At 37.8% G+C, this 20,627-nt stretch overlaps 1 protein-coding gene and 1 long non-coding RNA gene across 12 annotated transcripts in view; both read left to right on the forward strand.

Annotated features, from left to right (window-relative positions):
• ntng1a (netrin g1a) overlaps window positions 1–17,635 on the forward strand; it is a 130,087-nt gene extending 112,452 nt beyond the window's left edge. For 2 of the 11 annotated variants that reach the window (XM_077245089.1, XM_077245088.1), the window contains exons 5-8: window positions 4,323–4,349; window positions 9,566–9,733; window positions 11,981–12,115; window positions 16,012–17,635. In XM_077245089.1, the coding sequence (XP_077101204.1) occupies window positions 4,323–4,349; window positions 9,566–9,733; window positions 11,981–12,115; window positions 16,012–16,265 (584 nt within the window). In that variant the 3' untranslated portion in view covers window positions 16,266–17,635. Of the gene's footprint in view, window positions 1–4,322; window positions 4,350–7,173; window positions 7,219–8,147; window positions 8,208–9,565; window positions 10,025–11,980; window positions 12,254–16,011 lie in introns of those variants that run through there. The other 9 variants (XM_077245098.1, XM_077245092.1, XM_077245093.1 and 6 more) reach the window with 9 other exon arrangements.
• On the forward strand, window positions 10,132–10,459 carry LOC143752100 (uncharacterized). Its single transcript, XR_013207324.1, has 2 exons — window positions 10,132–10,224; window positions 10,370–10,459. It is a non-coding gene; the product is annotated as an uncharacterized LOC143752100 (long non-coding RNA).
• Window positions 17,636–20,627: the final 2,992 nt, after the last annotated feature.

Below are 20,627 nucleotides of genomic sequence, written 5' to 3' on the forward strand. Positions count from 1 at the left end.
CCACCGTGTGTCGCATTCCCAGAATCTTAACTGTGACTGTGACTCATCGCAGGCCCTTTTTCATACTTGCCATCTCCCGTACAAATCTATTCACTCTGCCCTGTAAGACATTCAGATGGAGATGCCGTTACTGTAGCAGAGGTTGGCCAACAAGTTCCACCGGTGTGGATTGTCATATTTCCTTACGTTTTGAGCCACGCGGTTGCTTGTGTATGTCATGGCTCACATCCGTGTAGAAAATGGATGATGGATGGCCATGGGATGTAAGTGGCCAGGGAAAGTAATTACAAACTTTGCCTAGGGTAGAAATTTTGTAGATAAGCTTTGCCGGAAAGTCCAGGTGGACAGAAAAAGCAAACAGATGAGACCATGTGAAGGTCAGGAAGTTGTTCTACTAGAACAACAATAATGAGGCCACCAGCAATTCAACTAGCTATGTTTGAACATGAACATGTTTCAACATGAAACATGATATAAAGCATCATAGAGGGGTTTGTCCTTTTGCTGGCGACGGAAGTGGGCGGTTAAGGAACAGATTGGCTTTTAAATGAGAAAAAAGGAAGTCGTCACAATTTTCATGCCGTCCAGCGGGAATCCCTCAAGTTGGATGACTTGGCAGGCGTGTGAGTGTGTTATGTAGGGCAGGACAGTTCTGGTATCTTGCCCAGGTTGGGTTAATTACGTCCCGTCAACCTCTGGGAGAAAGCCTGAAAAATTAACTGTCAGTATAACATGTGTTTAGGTGTGTGTGGGTATATTTTCCCCCCGAGAGACTGTCTATTCTTTATCATTCTGTGCAGGTTCATATAACATTGTAGGTGTATTTTGATGGCATAATTGCTTGATTGTGAGAAAAGGGTCTTATTAATTTGTGGAAATTAATCAAGGAAGTATTTGTTTAAAATATGAATAGATGAAATGTGGAATAAGTCCCACTCACTGCTATATATATATATATATATATATATATAAAAATTGAGCCCTAATATATTGAAGAGTAGGTGAATGTGGCATTTATTATCATGGGTTTCTGTAAACATTTTTTTTAAAACAAAAAATTCATAGACACGCCAGTAGCAGTATTGGTATCGGTCATACTGGCCACTGAAAAAGATGCCATTAAACACACATTTTAAATATACTGTCTTTATGTTGTTTCTACATTAATTTGGAGATTAAATATGACATTATTACAATATAAAAATATATTAAAAACTTAACTGTTCAATCACGATTAATTACAGAAAAAATGTGTGATTAATTCGTTGTTGTTTTTTTATCAATTGACAGCACTAATAATTATATATATATATATATATTTAGATATAGATATATATATATATATATATATATATATATATATATATATATATATATAGATATGTATGTATGTTAATTTAAACAATCTATTTCATTTGTGAATTGATGTTCAGCTATTTTTTTTAATTGTAAATATATTTTCTTCAGTCATCACAGCTCAGTAAACACTGGTCACACTCTATTATTTCTCAATTACCCCCCACCAAACTCATTGCATGCTTTAGGGGGGCTGTTAAAACTCAATGGGCTCAGAGAAGACAAGAGAGACGGGGACTCCCGCTGTAACTTTACCCCCTGGTGTCACTTTTGGACAGTGTTACTTAGAAAAACAAGTGATTTATACACTTTTAATGTCACATTTTGTAATATTTGCATTGTTTTATTTTTGTAATATGGATTATTTTCTCATACACACACAAACACCAATAATTATTCAACAAGCAACATTTAACACAATAAGCCATTAAGCTACTAAAGGTAAAATTTTTGCAAACATTTTCTGACAGAGAGTTCATTTAGTCATTGTAGGTGTGTTAAATAAACAATAGCATAAAATATGACGACCTAACATTAAAATCAGGTACAGGAAAAATGGAAAAAATCCTCCTGGATATATATTCATTTAGCATACACACACTCCTGCCCATCATCAGTTGACCCTGGAGACTTGAGTGACCCCAGAGTGCAGAAATTCAGATGGTAAAAATCAATGGAGTGTGCAATAAACATAAGCAGTCTAATGTGTTTCTGCATCAGGCTTCACTATTTGATTCCTGCTCTCTGACATAATGGAGAGTTCCAGCAGGTGAGGGGGGCTGAAAACCGCTCTGATTGAAAGGTAATTCAATTAATATGACACATGATATTTTGTGTCCATCTCAGGCAGACGACTGTCCAACTCAAAAGAGGAGAGGTGAATAAATAAATAAATATAAAAATGAGGCTGTATAGCACTTACATGAATCGCGAGGATGAATGAGAACCATGACTAAAAGCCTGACTGTATTTAAAGCAAAGAGAGCAGACAATGTGCTATGAGAGGTGCTGTGTTACACTGTTGATGCTGTTTGGAGTATATAGAGACGTCTGTATATGTTTCTGTGGTTTAAGATGCAGCATCACTCATTGTATCACCCCCCAAACAAATTGCATTTGTTTTCATATATAAAAATAGTACATATTTACTCTTAAGCAGGAGTTTTCAAACTGGGGTATTGGGACCCCCATTATGACACAAGGAGGCTCTATAGGGGTCAGTGAAAAAATTGGGGGTTCTCACAAAAAGTAAGCAAGTAAAACTCCCATGTGCTATAGTTTGCATGTATAGTTGAGCTTACATGAAGTCTTCTGTGAAGTGTGAAAGATTTCTCTCTTGATTTCATCAATGAAAATCAAGCAGGATTCCTTCAATTAGGCACTCTCCTTGGTATTGGTAGAATAGATGTGAATGCCAAAGCATGATGTGTTATAGTTATATTTATGTTTCCCTATGCAGGTTGTGCTCTCTACTCCTTTCCCTCTTCTATATTTCTGTCTCAGTCTTCACACATGTTCGTTGGAGGTGCCTGGAGGTGCCTATTTTCCAAGTGATTTCTCAACCCTCCTTCAAAGGTCATAAATTTGACTCTTAACTGTCCATATGAAGCAGAGATCAGGGAGAGAGATTAGATGGCGCACACTAGATCAATGGCACACTGCAGGGGCGTGAGTTCAGCTCTCTTTCTGCCACCGGAGCATTGTCTACAAGAGTTCTCTATCGTTCAAAGGAAAATCTTCATTCACTGCACTCCAAATGGTCTGTTTGAAACGTACCAATTCTTATACCTCACGATTTTTTGGTTTATTTTTATTAGGAATGCAGATATAATACTTGAACCTGTTCCTACTTTTGGATTATTTTTTTTTTATTATTATTTTTTTTTTATTAATTATCTTAGAGGGGTTCTCTGCTGTCAATTGTTTGAAATAGTTGTTTTACCAAGGTTGTTTATTTGTTCAGGTTCTGTAGCAAGTATAGTAAGAGATAGTCTAGCAGTACACTACAAACTATTTTATTACATAAAAAACAGATTATGGTTGTGTTCACACTTGGTATTTTTGGTTCAATTAAAATGAACCCTGGTGCTTGTGAACACTACCACGCGAACCCTGGTGCGCACCAAACAAGTGGACCGAGACAGAGACTGAAAAGATGTGTCTCCGTCCACTTCCAAACAAACTCTGGTGTGGTTTGAATCAAATATGAACGCAACACGGACCAAAGGCATGTAAACGAACCAAAAACGGGACATGATGCCACAAGATGCAACCCTAAAAAGGACAGAATGCTCACACATACCTGTTTTATCTCATCATAGTCGTGATGTTGCCCATCACAGTTTGGTACAGGTATCAGAAACAGGTCTCCTCGCCGCAGATCTTCGTTTGTGTGTGTGACACAGGGATTGCTGCCGTTGTTTTGACTCCTTTACACATTTTATAAGCTCTTCACGAGTCAAAACACCATCATATGTAGGATACACGCACACAAAGTGCCATTTAGCCCAGCACACAGCATTGGTTTGGATGTTCGTGAAGTTCCGTCTCGAAACGTCATAAAAGCTGACCAGTCAGGTTGTGAATGAATCCCTATATGGTGTTAAAATGCAAATGCAAATGTGAATGCTAAGCGGACCAGGACAAAAAGGTTTTTTTTTTTTTTTTTTGGTCCGGACCAAACAAACCAAACTACACACGCTGTTACATGTTATGTGCATTGTATGTTTTTTTTATCAATATTTATTTCTATGTATTATTAATATTTATTGTGTTATGATTATTTAATTTATGTATTTTTATAGAAATATGTATTTATAGATTTTAAAATGTATTTATTGATTACTTTTTTCTTTTTTCTTTAATAATTTTTGCACTTTTTATTACATTTTAAAATTGCTATTTGTTGCTATTGATATTGATATATACAGTTACTAATATAATCTCTTCTCTTATCTCTCTTCTAGGTCTGCCAAATAGCGTTGGTCCAGTTAGTAAGTAAACAAACTCATAGATCTAAATCAACAGGAAGTGCGAGATGAACAGCTTTGCTTCTCACTTTACCTCAAGTACACTTCTGGTTAAACGTTAATTTCTGATTTTCATTGGACCTATTGATTATAAACTGTGCAACCTAATGTGATTAGTTTTGAAGTTAATTAGAACAGGGTTAAGGTAAGCTGTTTCTAGCAACCAGCAGTTTTGCCACATAGTAAGATACGGGTTTAGAAGCAGAAAGGGGAGAATATCATTTTAATATAAGAAATGCAGGTCTATCTGGTATTATCTGGTCCTGCCAGGGGCCTCATAAGCCAGCAGACAGATAGAGTTACAGGTGCAGGGAGGTTGAATGTGAAAACTGGAGCCACAGAGATATTGAACAAGTCAGAATGCATGTAGAGCCTTGAATATTTCCATACGCTTCACTTCTCTTGGGTCCAGGACAAATATACACATTTCCTCTTTGGATAGATTGGTGTAAAATATCAAAGGTGTATGAAATAACATTGCACAAATCAAATATTCAATAATGAAAATTGGAATTATTACAGGAGTTGATAAGGATTTATACATCTCTGATTTATTCATACAATATAGTGTTACCACTGAACATTTGTTGAGAAGAAACAAAAAACTTGCACTACAAGTTGCACTTTTAATCAGAAATGTACGTTAAACCAAGTGGACACTCTCCTCAAGTGTGTTTTGTCTTTGGCTGTAAAGCATGGCCTGTGCTGTGCCATTTCTGCATGGGCTCACTCCATTATTTCTTATACAATCATCAACATGAACATCCACTCACTGTCCCTCATGGTGAATTTACACACCTCCATCCAGAAAGACACAAAAATGAGACACGAACAGTACAACTAGGGTCCTGAACAGTTTGATGATACTTTAGCACCAAAACAGAGCTGAAGCCATAAAAACTGTCCTCTGACCATCACTACAACAATTATAAACACCATTCTCTCCCTTTCATAAAAACTATAGAGAGAGCTTGTAAAGAGAGTCCTTGAGGACGGAGATGTTTTGCCCGAGACTGAAAAAGAAAACACTGCAGTTTCCTCAGAGTTGCTTGAGGGTAATTGAATTCTTTATTGACTTTTCCCAATTCTATTTCAAGTTTATTAAGCCTGCCAGAATTGCCTAATGCAGGCATTAGAGCAAAATTAACATTTTAAGATGATATTTTGGCTGTACAGGATTGCATTTCATTACTGGGATGGCATTGATTAAAAGCTGTCACTTCTTATTTATCCAATTTTTATCAATATTTTCACCAACAAAAACATTAATGAAGAGCAGATGTAATGAGCATAGCTCCTAATCACTTGGTAATATGGAACACATTTAAATCAGTAATAAAGTGCTCAACGTTGTCCCATGGATATCATGACACTGGCTTCTGCATTTGTGAGTGTCATGTAATGTGATGAAAGAGGACAACTGGATTCATCCGTCACTCTGAGGGCTGATAGCTTCCAAACTAATAGCAACTCCAATAGTTGTTCATTGCTGTGCTCTCATTCTTTGTGTCTAACTGGATTGAAATTAAAGAGACCGAAAACCTCTATGAAAAGAGTTGTGGGGAAAGAAAAGTGTTTCTCCAAATATTAGATTAGTTTGATGGATCCAGATTGATTTTTTAGTTTAGAAAAATGTATTTGTTTACAAATTAAAGCCTAATCGCATTGTGAAATAATTGTTAAAACATTCCCTTTTTTTTCTTGTTTGTGTTTTAATGAGGTTGAGTATAAAAAAAAAAAAAATCTTCAACTGATGAAGTGATGCTAAAATGCCAAACACAAATCTAAAGATTAGAGAAACACTTTACAATGTTGACACACCCTCAGCTAACATTATCTTATTAATCTTACACGAACAATTATTTGTTTTTCATCTTTAATTTCTATCATAAAATATTACTGGAGCTTGAACTGAAAACTCAGTTATTTTCACGGAATTCCCCGAATCACATGGAAAAAGAGTCATTTCTCCCAATGTGATTGGACATAGAGGCCATTTCATAACGGGTCTTCAAGATGAGTTTCCTCTGTCAGTAACCTGCGTCTGCATGCATTCTGAGTCTCCAAACACCATGCTATGTCCCTGGTGAAAAAAAAAATCGAATTCAAATTCATAGACGTGTCCTCACTGGAATTCCTGCACCCTGTCCTCGTTTTACACACTTTTCCCACACACTGAGATCAACCATGAAGCAGCACATAAGGGACTTAACCATGTTTATGTTGGAGGGAAGGAATGTTTGGTTTGGTCCTTTCGCTTTAGTGCTGCCTCTGAGGTTGACTGAGAGACTGCCCCGTTCCCAGTCTTAATATTTCCGCATCTAAGGAAATTAATTATATGTAATTATAAGGATATTCCCATCAAATCATCATTCCAATTTTCAGCTTTTTTTCATCCAGGAGCACAGTTCAAATGAATCAATTTGATAAATTTAACAAGTATCTCAAGCAACCATGATTACACATGCGCAAAATCCAGTCTCACATGGTGCATCCGAAACACTGACACAATTTCCCTTCATCTCTGTCAGCCGTCTTTCCCATGTATTATATAGAGTAAGCCACAAAACACAGCTCAATTACATACAATCTCTAGAGATGACCTGTGATTGGTCTATTGGTTGCTTGTCCTCATCGAGCCTATCAGCTCAACTTTATGAATGGCCCATCTGGAGATGTGTGTAGCTGTTTATGTGTACATGAGTCCAAACTTGACCCGTCCTAGTGCATCTGACATCCGACAGCCAGTGCATTCAATTAATACCTGATTTCTCCTGCTTGCATGCAGTTCGGCAGAACATTTCATCTCTAGGTGTCGCTAACCGAAATCAAGGTAGGGTATTTTTTCAACTTGGATAAAATTTCCTTTGATCTGACTCACAAACAATTTTTAGACTGCTATAAGAGTGAAACAGATCCAGCAGAAGTTTGCTGACAGCTAGTCTTTTTTGTACATTTGTTGTATACTGACTCTTTCCAGATGGACAAACATGTTCTTTTTGCTTTTCCTCTTTCACGTACAAGTTTCTGACATATCTGAAAGCTGTGAGATTTTTGAGCAATCAGCATTTCTAAGAAGCAAGCTGAACAGCCATAAAGACACACGGAAGATGATTTAAACCATTATGCCCTCCATTTTAATTAGGAATGGTGCTCTCTCTTGGGCCCTCTCAATCTTTTCTCAGCCCTGCTAGGGAGTTTTCATGGCTGTTTAAGTATACTGATTCAAGTTAATACATTGCGCAGAAAGATGGCCGAAAACAAACATCATGCAAACAGCAGGCCTGAATAAACAGTGGTTTCGATTGAACTGGGGGTTGGAGGTTAGTAAAGGAAACTTGGGTTGATTTGTGAATGCATGATAAGCTGATAACGTTGGGATTGTTCTGAGCCCTGTTGTTCTGCTGTTGTGTCGGACTGGTCGCGGGACGTAGGGATCTAAGCTTTACGTGCTCTCACACAAGAAGCCTGGGAAGCTCAAATGCACTAATGCCAGCTGAGCAGTTTCTGCCAGCAATGTAAGCTTTTTGTTTTCCAGAGCCATTGAAACTTCCAAACCACAACAGCTGCAAGGAATGGAACATGCACTGTGCACATTTTTGTCTATTTTTATCATTTATGACAGAGAAACGGGATTTAAATAGTCTGCATTCTTTCAACTTCATTCTTCTTTTGGTATGAACATTAATGTTCATAATATAATTTAGGGTTTCTGTTGATTTAATGTTTTCATTTGATTTATTTTGTCTTTATTTTGTCCAGTAGCTCCTCAAGTTGCTTTGTCAACCGTTCCTTCTGTACAAGTTGCAAACAGTAAGAGAGGTAGGAGGACTCGATTCATATCCTCTCACTACTGTGTCAGTGTATGTCATCCGAATTACCCCCCACCACCATCCCCTGAATGAATCCAGAGTGAGTCCTGTACTTTCTGTACTTGCAGAACACCTATCCCTGACCTTATTTTTCCCACTTTGCATAGTATCAAGATGTACCATTAAAAAGATATTGTTTTTATTGTATTTACTTTATTGTTTAATTTGTTTAAATTATTAGTTTGTTAATTAACTCCATTGAATCTGATATAACTCCACAGTGGCTCACAGGTGAGAAGCCTGTCAATTTTTTTTTTGTTAAAGTGGGCCCTCTAAAACATTTTGCAGACAGAATGATTGACATATCCAGGCAGCTTTAGAGATCGCTTTTCAGGAGATATGTCTATCTCAACTCCTCCAGTCAGGGGACGGGGGAAAAGGCTGCTGAGGAGGCCTGACCTCAATCCAGATGTTGATAATGAGAATCCCTCCCTTTCTCCCGAAAGCCCTGGAATCATCTCAGGTGGGAAAGACATAGAGGCTTTATGAACGAGAAGATCTGTCAGACCTGTTGAATTGAGGGTTCTGGCCAGTTGGTTGACCAAGTGTCCCTGGCAGGTCAGGGCGCCACTTTATGTTATGCCAAGAGCAGCATCCGTGAATTGAGATTCAACTTCTCTTTGAAACTAGGACAAACTCCTTGTGGGTCCTGGATAAACGTTGTTTGGTTTCTTTGAAGGCTGTGGGGAAATAGATAGGAAGTTATTTCTGATTTGGTTGAGCTATTTCTCATTTTGGAGCTGACAGAATCAATACTGAAAAAAGCTTTGTCTTTCATTTTTATGGCAGTAGTTCTGGGGAGAGGATACAGTTTGTGTACACGTTTTCGACCTAAGAGGCTTTGTTATTTCGGGGGCATAGAAAATAGAAGCCATTGTTTTATTCTCATGTTTGAAAGTTCCAGCTCCTTCACTACACCCTTCCATCATTTATTTCAGACAACTCTCCATGAGCAATAGAATATAAATACTGTAGATGTAAATTTCAAATTGCACTGGCATTCTGTCGAGGTTGAAAATTACATCTACTCGTGTTTGATTTCCTTGTGACATTCTTATTCTTATTTTCCTCTCCATTGCTGTGGTGTGCTCGAGGGCGAACTCTCTAATAACAACACCGCTTCTCCATTCATCTTAAGGTGATCGTACATCTAACACCGCTGGCTGCATCCATGGCAGTGCCTGCCACCCTACCGCTGTTTCAGACCATCCAAACCTCGCATGCCATGGTGCCCCTCTTCTGCAGCGCCGCCGCGACTCGCACACACTTACCCTAAACACAGCCACATCTCTCTCCCCTTTTTGCAAGACTGCGAATGCTTCAGTCACTCCAATCGCTGCAGTTACATCGAGGTGCTAAACACCGTCATTTGCGTGAGCTGTAAGCACAACACTAGAGGGCAGCACTGCCAACTGTGCAAGCTTGGATACTACCGCAATGCCTCAGCAGAGCTGGACGATGAGAATGTTTGCATAGGTCAGTCCTCCAGCACTCCCATCCACCAAAGCACATCACACCCTCCCAAAATCTGCCATATGGCCTTCCCTTTCTATTGCTCCATCATCCTTCATCTCTTCACTCCCTTCTCTGTGTCTGTCCATCTCTATGTCATCACCCGAGTCTCTTCACGCATGCTTGTGTGAGTCAGCAACGTCACGTTGAACCACATTTCTCTGGTATTTGACCACAAAACCAGCAAGTATCTGACACAATGATCCATGACAGATTATATTTCCTGACACTGTCAGGAAAAATTGGCATGTTTATTAGTGTTTCACTAGTTCACACTTACATATAATTAAATAGGGTAAAGTTTATGTACTTGGCGTGCTGTCCGAGGGGAAGGCTCCGAGCTCGGAATTTGGGCCGAACCTAGAGTACTCCCCCATCCCAGGTTGAGATAGGAATAGTTAGAAGTGAGGAGATGGGGTGGGGGAGAGATGCTGGAAAACTGTCATAGAACAGAGGTAAGTCTGCTGTATATATACTTCCTGATGCTAATAGAGTTGATTAACTGAATGAGCTCCTCCCGTGTTAATTACGTAGGTTTAATTATCTGAGTGTGCTCCTCCTAAACTTTAATAAAACAATTTTTTTATATTTATTTCAAAGCTCAGAAAGGAAAAGGAAAAAGTATCGTGGAACAGAGAACAAGAAAAGACGTAAAGAAAAAACAAAAGGCAGACTATAAAGTCAGAAAGGTGTCATTGTGAGACAGAGGTGATGTCTGCCTTCACACTTCTCCAGTGAGGTGTCTGGTAGGGCTCGCACCCACAGAAAAAAGGTGCTGTGTGCTGCATATGTCACTCTGGGAAAGAAGAAGCAAGAGAGAGAAGAGAGCGAGAGAGCTGTCTGGGAGCAGGTCACGGCTGTGTGACTTACACACATCTTTAGGTGTTACAGGTCACAGACTCTGACCTCCACCTCAACCCAGCAAATTCACAGGAGGGCACAGAGCTGTCAAAATATGTGAAAAGTGCATCTTGGGAGAGGTCTGTGTTAGTGTTTTAGCAACGCATTAATGTCTTCTACTTACTGTAGAAATAAAAACGAGTATCTGCTCTGTAGCAAAACCTTAAGGCTATATTCACACATAACAGAGAGTTATGTTGTGCTGGGCATACTGCTGAATTTGTACTGAAAAGAAGTAGTCCCCCTCCCCAAAAAACCCAACAACATCAAAAAAAAAAAAATGCAGTTGTGAGTTGTGAAATGCCATTTACAAACATCAGAGTTTCAGGCTACATGTCCAAGTTCTTCAGCACAAGAGATTCATCTTTTGAATGGAAAATATTAAAAACTTTTGCATTTTTAAAACCCTTCAGTAGCTCAACATCTGCTCAAAATATTTGTCTTCTTCATAGATGTCCCAGAAATCTAGGTTATAAATGGCCCTTCGGCACCAAGAAAGTAATCAGATCCTGGGTAGTTGGCCAGATGTCTTAAGGTCAAATGTTAGTAGGGGTGATCCATGAACTAGAGAGTTACTGACATTCCCAAACATTTTCTTGGATTTATATATATATATATATATATATAATTATGCAAGTGAAATGTGTTGCAAATGCTGTTTCATGTTGACTTTAATAAAATGTTCCCCTTCAAGGACATTTCCTGTAGTATCAAAGGATTTAATTATGAAATAATTGTAAGAAATTATCAGTATTTGACTTTAATGCACTTGTGGACAGCAAACGAATGGCTAATCAGGAACCCTCCACGTCCACCACGTGTCTATGTCTTTCTTTTTCTCTTTTGTATGTTCCTTCCCTTCATGCCACTCATTTTTGGTGCTAAACTAAATATAGAAATATGTTTTCATAAAATTATTTACAGTGCAGTCAGTCTGTAATAGTCTGCATCGCCCTACACTTTTGCATAATGGGACTTCCAAAACGTTAAACATTCACAAACATATGTTTTCCTCACTAAACAAAATGCCATTTTTTCCATTTTCTACCCCCCACTCACCTTCCCCAGCTGATGCTTCTCATTTTATTCCTTTGAAAATTGGAAGATGTAAGGTAAATATTCAGATATACGGGTTGTAAATCTGTCCTTTGTAGACTAGCAATGTGCATGAAGGATGCAGTAGAGGCCCATTTTGAGCGAAAATGCTTTTTGTGTAGAAAACAGGGACTTTATTCATGAGCTGATGTGAGAGGCTGAAGACCACAGACCCCATCTCTCCACTGTGTGTATGTGTGTGTCTTGTTTCTACAGACTGTAATTGTAATCCCTTTGGCTCAGACACTGATCGCTGTAATGGCACAGGATATTGTAAATGTAAGGAGGGAACGACAGGGGCTAAGTGCCATGAGTGTCTACAAGGATATTTGTGGGACAATGGCTGCAAATGTAAGTAGAACCTCCAACCAACATGCAGCTTCAGTCCCTTGCTCTCTTTTCCCTCTCTCTTTCAATCCCTCCCTTCTCCCTTCTCTCCCTCTAATTTCTCTCTTTGCTGCTGCTTTTTTGGCTTACCCAGGAATGAGCAGCTTGGTTTGCTTACAGCACTTGGGAACAAAAAAAAACTTGGACTTACTTCCATCCGAGGCTCAGTCACACCTGTTATACTGACTTGTTAGTGGTTTAACAGCAGATTTAATTTTGATGGAATTATTATCATCATTTATCAGAATTGTTTTTATTAATAGTGTTACTGTAGAATTGTTCTCAAGCACAGAAATAAATCATGCTAACAAATCTCGGCATAACCCCATGCATGTGCATTTGTGCAGATGAACGCAGACAGCTGAGCTAATATTTGTAGTGAGCAGAACATTTGACGCCTGCGCTGTGTTCTCTGGCTGTTTGCTGTTATGGCCACATTATGATGGCTGGTTCTCTCTCTTGGCTCCAAGTGTTGCGGTTGAAACGATCTGTAGGTCAAGCATTGATTTGTATTCTTCAATGGGCTCCTAGCATCAAAGGTCAACATTTACCAAAGCCTCCGATAACACAGAGGGATTTTGGATGTAATAATGTAAGATGGACAGTCCAGCAAATGTGTATGTTGAGTTCAAAGCGGCTTTGAATGTAACAGTACGAGGCTGGTTTAGTGTGAGAAGCAGAAATTCATACCATCACATGTCACAAGATTAAAGTAAACCAGAGAGTTTGGTACAAGTGGTGACATGTGGCAAATGCACTCCCATTACTGTCTATTCTAGAAGATGTACTCGAAGAGAAATAAAGAGACATGTTCTTTATACACATCCATCTCCCACCAGCTTGAAGATGCATTATCATGTGACTGTTTCAGTCAATGGAATGCACTACGGTAAAGCACCATAACCATTTTAATTTGATGTTGTCATCAACACAGACGCTTTTTTGTTAGATGTCCTAGATAAGAGATTTAAGTTTGTTGCATTTGTCTCATTAAAAGTCCCAAAGGCCAAAATGTGTGCAATAAATGTAATCTAACGCTCGTTTTCCTGATCCCGACCATCTGTTTGCAGATTTCAGTATGCAATTAAAGCTCAAATCTTTTTTCAAATTAGCCTTTCCTTCCCAGCGCACCATGCAATCTACTGCTGTTCTCAATAAATAGTATCCCTCTTATCAAAAGTAAACCCAATAAATGGCTCAATTTATTCTCTATTACGGTTTATTTCCATGCACGCAAATTATGAAAGCAGAATTGGAGGCTGGGCACATTTTTCCTTGTTGTGAGTGCACATGCTTTAAACATAAACAGACCTTCTGTTGCTCTCTTAAAATAGGTTCTCATATTTATTCGATAAAAAAGCCACCTTGTGCCTGGGCTCTAGAGAGCGTGGGGTAGGATATAGAGGTTAAACTGTTTGTAGGATATGAGAGATACATTCTCAACCAACAGCAGAGTAAATAGTTTCCATGCCCCCCTTGTTTGGAAGGTAAAGGCGTTTGTTTGCACCCATACTAGCTATAAATCACTGACGGGGCTCTTCTTGCCTCAGCACCTTTTTCTGGTCATCAGGGGATATCAAACTGAGGAGACAGAAAGACTTGAACTCTTAGGGTGAATCAAAAAGTCTCTCTTTAGATGAAGCACAAGAACACTTTTGCCAAAGGCCACAGTTGTGGAAAAGGTAATCGATCAATTTGCTCTTTCCCGCAAAGAGGAGTTGTTCTAAAAGTCTTTCCACAGATACAATTAACTCATTATCTATTACCTCTGTTTGTACAGTTTGGTAAGAGGCAACATTGATGTCTTAATTGCAAAGAGTCAATATGTCCTACACATCTTTTAAAAATAAGATACATTTATAAAAAAAAACATCTTGTCTATAAATGAGCATTGGGCACCTTGGAGATTTACAAAGATTGAATCAATAAAGCATCTTTTGTAAACAAGCCTGTTTTAAACAGCTTTTTTTGATTCATCATTTCTTTATGTTTTCTTATGGGCAGGCTAGACAAGTTAAAAATGTGCTCGGAAAAAGACAGTTGATTGTCATTTCATGACTACATCAGATCCCCATGCAGAAGTAAAACATACTGGTCTAAATTAATATTTGGATTATTTTAAGAAAAAACCTGGATGAACTACTTGACCTACTGCAATCTGTTATATAAACTTTTTTTAACATGTGAAGAGAGAGCAATAGAACAAAAGAAGCATATCACATAGCATTCCCTTTTATTGACCTGATAATGTTTATGATTACATTCAAACCTTTGAAAATGAGCTCATCAGTATTCAGAGGTAAAACTGTATATTAAGTTTTTTCTTTAACACCTATATATTGCTTTAAAGTCTTTAAAGATCAGACAGAGAAGATCAAAACTATTGCAGTGACTAACTGGGAAAATGCATTAATTTAGCTAAATTGAATTAATACTTTAGCACAATTTAATTTATTGTCATAATCAGTTCTTAACATTTGGATACACACTGATAATTTTGTATTGTTAATAATAATAATTATTTCTATTACATTTAAATTGTATCAGTACGGAGACCCGCACGTGACATGCAAGAAAACAAAAGTAAATTGTGCGCACGATTTAGTAAATTGAGGGAACGAATAAGTAAAATGTGTGAATCCAAACGTTAAGAAATCAATGATTTGCCTGTTTTTAATAACAAATTCTAATGAGACTAATACTAATTGAACGCATTCAATCTATATGTGTGTTAATCACTGATAATTCGAATAGCTTGTTCATCTTGCAGGTCCAGTGTCTGAGTCTTGTTTTGTGGTACAAGTGTGGGTTTTCACCAGGGAACGATTGATCTGCATCGTAAAAAGACTCGGCAGTGATGAACAGGGGGAATTATGGACACAAACAGGGGCTCATTTTTCCCTGACTCAACCATAAAGCCCGTATCCACACAGGAGATGGAGAGAGAGAAGCTGGAGACCATGTAGTTCTGCCAGCTCCCTAATCAGCCTGTTATGACTGGGAGAGTTACACCTCCTCTCTCTATCATCCAGCTCTTCCTGTCAGCTCAGTCCATCCCAAAATAGCTCAGTAACAACCATTAAACAGATGCTGCAACGCACAAGTCCTCACAGAACCATTCCTCGCAAGCTGATAGAGGTCAAAGTTTGTGTTTTAGATGATTATTTTTCCAATCAGCAGGTTTACCGTGCTTTTCTAGCTTTGATGAAGACGTGAGAGCCATGGCTTGTTCATTGGTTTTTATTTGTCTGTGTTGGTTTTGCTAGTTTGCACTGGAATTTGTTTGCCTGAAGCTTGCTCAACAGCTTGCATCTGAAGGGAGCAGGACTGGCCTTGGTGTCGCTGTTGTTAAATATACTGATGCCCGATGCAGTGCCGCCACATAATGGAGAATGTAATTCATTGCCGGGGATTTGTAGAAACCTATGCCATGTTAATAGTTTGGTGCTGAGGTCTCTTGAGTGACATGTTTCAAATGGAACCAAACAAATTGTAGTCATTTTTTCAAATAATTTTGAGGTGGCTGATGACCGGGGATGCCAAGTAAACTTTTTGAGGGAAAACAAAATTATAATAATCGAAGCTGAAGAGTTTCTGTAAAACAAATGTCTATCAATATTGTTTTACTTATGATTTTCTATTAATAATGATATTAAGTTTTCTACTTGTGATTCATTTCAATCAATACTTTGCCTGCACTTTGTATTGACTATTTCTGTCTATTTTCAGCAATAAATGAATATATGATATCTCAGGATAGAGCTCTATGTAATCATAGAAGTGTTCATACTTGTTTGGGTGTAGCCACTGTGTGTGTGTGTGTTTGTCTTCTGCTTACCCTTTTCCTCTCAATACCACAGCCCGGGTGTGTGACAATGAACTTCTGCGTTGCCAAAACGGTGGTGTGTGTGTGAACAACATCCGTTGTCAGTGTCCTCCAGCGTACACCGGCCTGCTGTGTGAGAAGCCGCGGTGTGAGAATGAGCCGGGCGGCTGCGGAGGGTCGGACTCGGGCCAGGCTTCTCTCCGCCCCCCTGCGCCGATCCTGCTTTTGCTGCTGTTCGTCTTGGCTCCTGTTCTCCTCATGGAGATCTGCTGGGTCACAGTCCTCTGAGAGGTAGATCTCTGACTATCCAGCTTCTTCTGTATGAGCAGCGCACCAGACCAACCGACACTCGGCCGGCCATGTGGAATGTGCCCAAATATCAAAGCGAAATTTCAGAGGATGACAGACAAAATATAATAAATAAATACATCAACAAAAATAGCATTTATAAAAATTGATTCAATACAAAAATCTAAAAGTAAAAAAATAAAAATCAAGATGTTATTTATAAAATGTACCTGAGCGTATGCTTTATGGAGCAAATAAGAGGAAGTAGAGACTTGAACCAAGCCATAATAGATACTCACTCCCCTAACAAAACGAGAGAGTGACAGGGATCGGAGCGGACAATACTCATCCCTTTCCTCCCTTTATCACCACGGCAACAGGAGCTGCGTTCAGCCAGCGGCATGTACAAGTAAAGCCAGCTGCCGCCCCTCACCTGAGCCATTCTGGGTATCATGTTGGCTGTAGACTGCTTCGGCTATTGTGACACAGAGCGATGGAAAACTCTCTGGATTGTGTGAACTGGACAATTACAAAAATATAAATAAAGATAAAGCAGTAATAATATGGAAAAAGACTTAAGAAAAGAACAAAGCATTATTTGCTGTCAGTGCACTGTGGGTACAAGGAAATCTATTGAGAATGTCACATTTGATCTGCTTTCAAATTGAGCTCGTCCCGCCAACACCCCCGAGCCCACCCTCGAAAATAAACTTTAGAGTGTCCTTTGTGTCAAGAGCCCGTCCTTCCTCCACCATGTGCTTTTGTGAATGTAATTCTGTAACCCTTGATATTTTTTTATTTTTTTTTTCATATATATAAATTTTTGGTTTCCTTTCAGTCAGTGTGATGTTAGTCACACTCATGTGGCACAACCCCTATCCTCCAAAAAATTTGATTAAAAACTCATGACTTTGAAATGTGACAGACTGTTTGCTGAGGCCACGGTCAAAGATGTGTTTTCACCCAAACAGATGAAGTGCTTAGACAGTCATCAGTGTATTTAATTTTTGTATTAATACAGAAGTTATTTTCTTGACAGAGTAAAGATTATGTAGAGCATAAACTTTTTTGTATTATTGCTGAAATGTGTTTAAGGGCAATATTTTAGTGCGTTCAATCAAGGTGCAAACAGAATATTCAATTACGTTTGTCTGAAATTTTATTTCATTTACACTTTTTTTTCTCCTTCAGTTTGATTGTGAAGTTTTCCTAAAGTATATTGGCAACGTGCTGGCATCAAAGAATATCAGTTTACATACAGTATATATACTGAGATGTAAAAAAAAAAGAAAATCACACCAAAGGACATTCTAAATGTTTTCTTGTTGCTTTAACACTGAAAAGTTTAAGTGAATAAAACTTTAAAATGACTTTATGTAGCTGTGTTGTATTGTTTTATGTGTGTTTTATTGCAAAATGAAGAATCTAAATTGTCCCTGAAATGAAAGCGTAATAAATAATCGCATATGTCTTTATATAACATGCATATAAATTGCATACTTTGCAGAACAGTGGGAAATGCTTTAAGCCTCAGAATTTTCTGCACACCATTTATCTCAAATTCAATACAGTAATGATTTGTTTCAGTGAAACGCATTATCGGATGGGCAAAATTAAATATTAACAGCTATTGATGTCTCTTTGAGAGCCTGTTTTATGGAGTTGGTTTTGCCTGTGACTAAACTGCCCATCTATCGTAGGTTTGTTTTAAACAGAAAGTTTTACAGGCGTTTTCACGATTATAGAGTGTGTGAAAACACAGGCCTGCTAAATGATTATTTTTGAAGGAGATGCTTCAGGAACATTTGTCTTTATCTGCAATGATTTTTTAGAAACTGGATACTGATTTATGAATCTTCATGTGTTGTGTATTTTTGTGTCTTCTTAGAAAACAAAAGAAATGTCGTTTAAGTGATATTCACATTTACGTTCTTTATAAACCACAATCAACATTTTTTTCATTTTGGAAATTTGTGACCAAATTATAATAATCCATCAACTGTTTCCTTACAATGCTACTTCAAGAAATGGATGGCATATATTTTCAAAAATCATGGTTGGTTTTTAAAGATTCAATTGCTTTAATTCAAAACAAAAATGACAGTACTATTAACAGTATTTTTAGAAATGAATTTGCTTCGATTTGTTTTCATAATTGCCTTTTTTAAGTGGATTAATCATGTAATTTGAAATATTGTTAATTTGAAACTGTTGAATCTCAGAGTAAATGGGTAGTTAATGGATATTCATTTTAAACAATGATACTATTTAATCTGTATAATAATAATACTGTATACTGTATATACAAAGTACCATATACTATATATATATATATATATATATATATATATATATATATATATATATATATATAATGTACATTTATATAAGTGTTGACAAAGTTATTTTTTACTGTACAACCGAACAGATCAACTGGTCCAGAGACACTCTTGTATTTCTTCCCTGGCAGAGAAAACTGGAGTTCACAACATCACCTCGTGTACATTTGTGGTATATTGGTTCAGAAATGCAACATTCCCTTTATCATGGCAGACATATGCAACACTGACAAAGAGAATAACAATTCAGTACATATACTCAGCAGATCCACTGTGTATTCAACAAATTCTTTGAACCAAGCCAACAAACAGGCTCAGCCAAAATCAGCTGCATCGGTCCCATTGTTCACTCCTATTTATAGGAGGAAAGATATTGCAGATTATTTTCTAGATCTAGTGAGTGTTTTCATTTCTGCATTTTTTTTCCCCTTAAAGCAAAGTGTCAGTTTTTCTTGCATCTGGGGTTAATCTGCCCTTGAACAAGGCAGTCTATTGATTTTTAAATCAGTTTTTCCATTTGTTAAGAAGTTCAGCTTCAGTAAACATGATGATGTTTTACTTTAGGCACATCCAACGTTTTCATTGATAACAGGAATTAAAAACTGAGGATTCATTTAACGTTGACCACTTCAGGGTTTTGATTTATGGTTTCATATTCAGGGTAAGACTTTCAAAGTTACAAACACTTTTATTTTTATCAGCTAATATCACATAATAATACTCAGTATTAAGTATTCAGATATTTGTGTTGTTAACCACTACAGAATATGTTTCTGGAAGACCCATCTGAAGTTGATAACAAAGGAGAAGTGAACCAAGGTTACCCAAAGAACGCCGCCTGAACTCAGACAGCCAACGGGCTTCGGTAAGATCATTATCCACCATTCAGCATCTCGCTTTTCTTCCCAGAACAAAAGCCCAACTTTGGCTCAGCATCTAAGTCCTTCTCCTGGAGGAGTAATGGTGATGTTGTTCCCTCTGCTGCTAATGGGAATATCGGCAATAACATTGGCAACATGCACTTTCAAAAGGGAAGAACACACACTGCATTTGGTATTTGGCTGCATGAGGATGTTCATTTGTCAGATTTGAAGGAATAGAGAATGTAAGCCTGGAACAATGTGCATGGGTTCATGTTTTCACGCCTAAGGTAGAATACCTGAATGAAGTAAAGTGCTGGAGAATTCTGAAGGTCAAACCATTGTGGAAATGTAAAAGGTATTCAAGATTGTTTGGCATGAAATTCATGAGAATGAGAAATTCAAAAGAAAAAGCCAACGGAATGTGTGTGAGTAGCACCGGCACAAAGAAAAGTATTAAAACAAAGAACATTTTAATAGAATTCAAAACGTTTCAAGAATCCCTACTGACCACAAGCATGCACTGAATATGTACGGTGGAAACTTCACGACTCGTAACCTTCAATTCTTTAAACATAAGAGGCGATAAAATGTGAGCAAACTGAAATGGGAATTGTGGAAATTAGTTAGAGTCGGTTACAGCATTCATTTCTCACAATAATAAGAAATCTTTCCTGTAGGGAATTGACATGTCAATCTCCAAAAGCTGTCCAGTTAATTATGTAGTTGGCTATAGAGTGGTGCAGGTATGACATCAGAACACGGAAGTCGAATCGTTGCTGGTATTTCCTATGGGGTTTTATAATAGGGTAAAATAAAGCCTGTGGTAAACATAACTTGACTATAACAATGTAATAACCAAGTAAATGACACACCAACAATGTAAATTACTACCCTTTACTACTATAAAGAACCTTTTGTGCATTGAAAAGGTTCTATGAATGTTAAAGCTATGCTATGAAGGTTCTTGTTAGGGTGTACCGGCGGTGAAGGTGTAAAATCAATGACGATGGAGAAAAATTCACAGTCCAGGGTGTTTATTTTGGTGCAAAAGTCATGATTCCGAAGACAAAATATATACAGTGACAAAAACTAAGGCAAAGGAATAAAGTAAAGGGAAATTTGATATATATATATATATATATATATATATATATATATAT

This window comes from Siphateles boraxobius, unplaced genomic scaffold (assembly GCF_051911475.1).
Source record: "Siphateles boraxobius isolate OS27281-9 unplaced genomic scaffold, OSU_SipBor_1 26, whole genome shotgun sequence".
Classification (NCBI taxonomy): domain Eukaryota; kingdom Metazoa; phylum Chordata; class Actinopteri; order Cypriniformes; family Leuciscidae; genus Siphateles; species Siphateles boraxobius.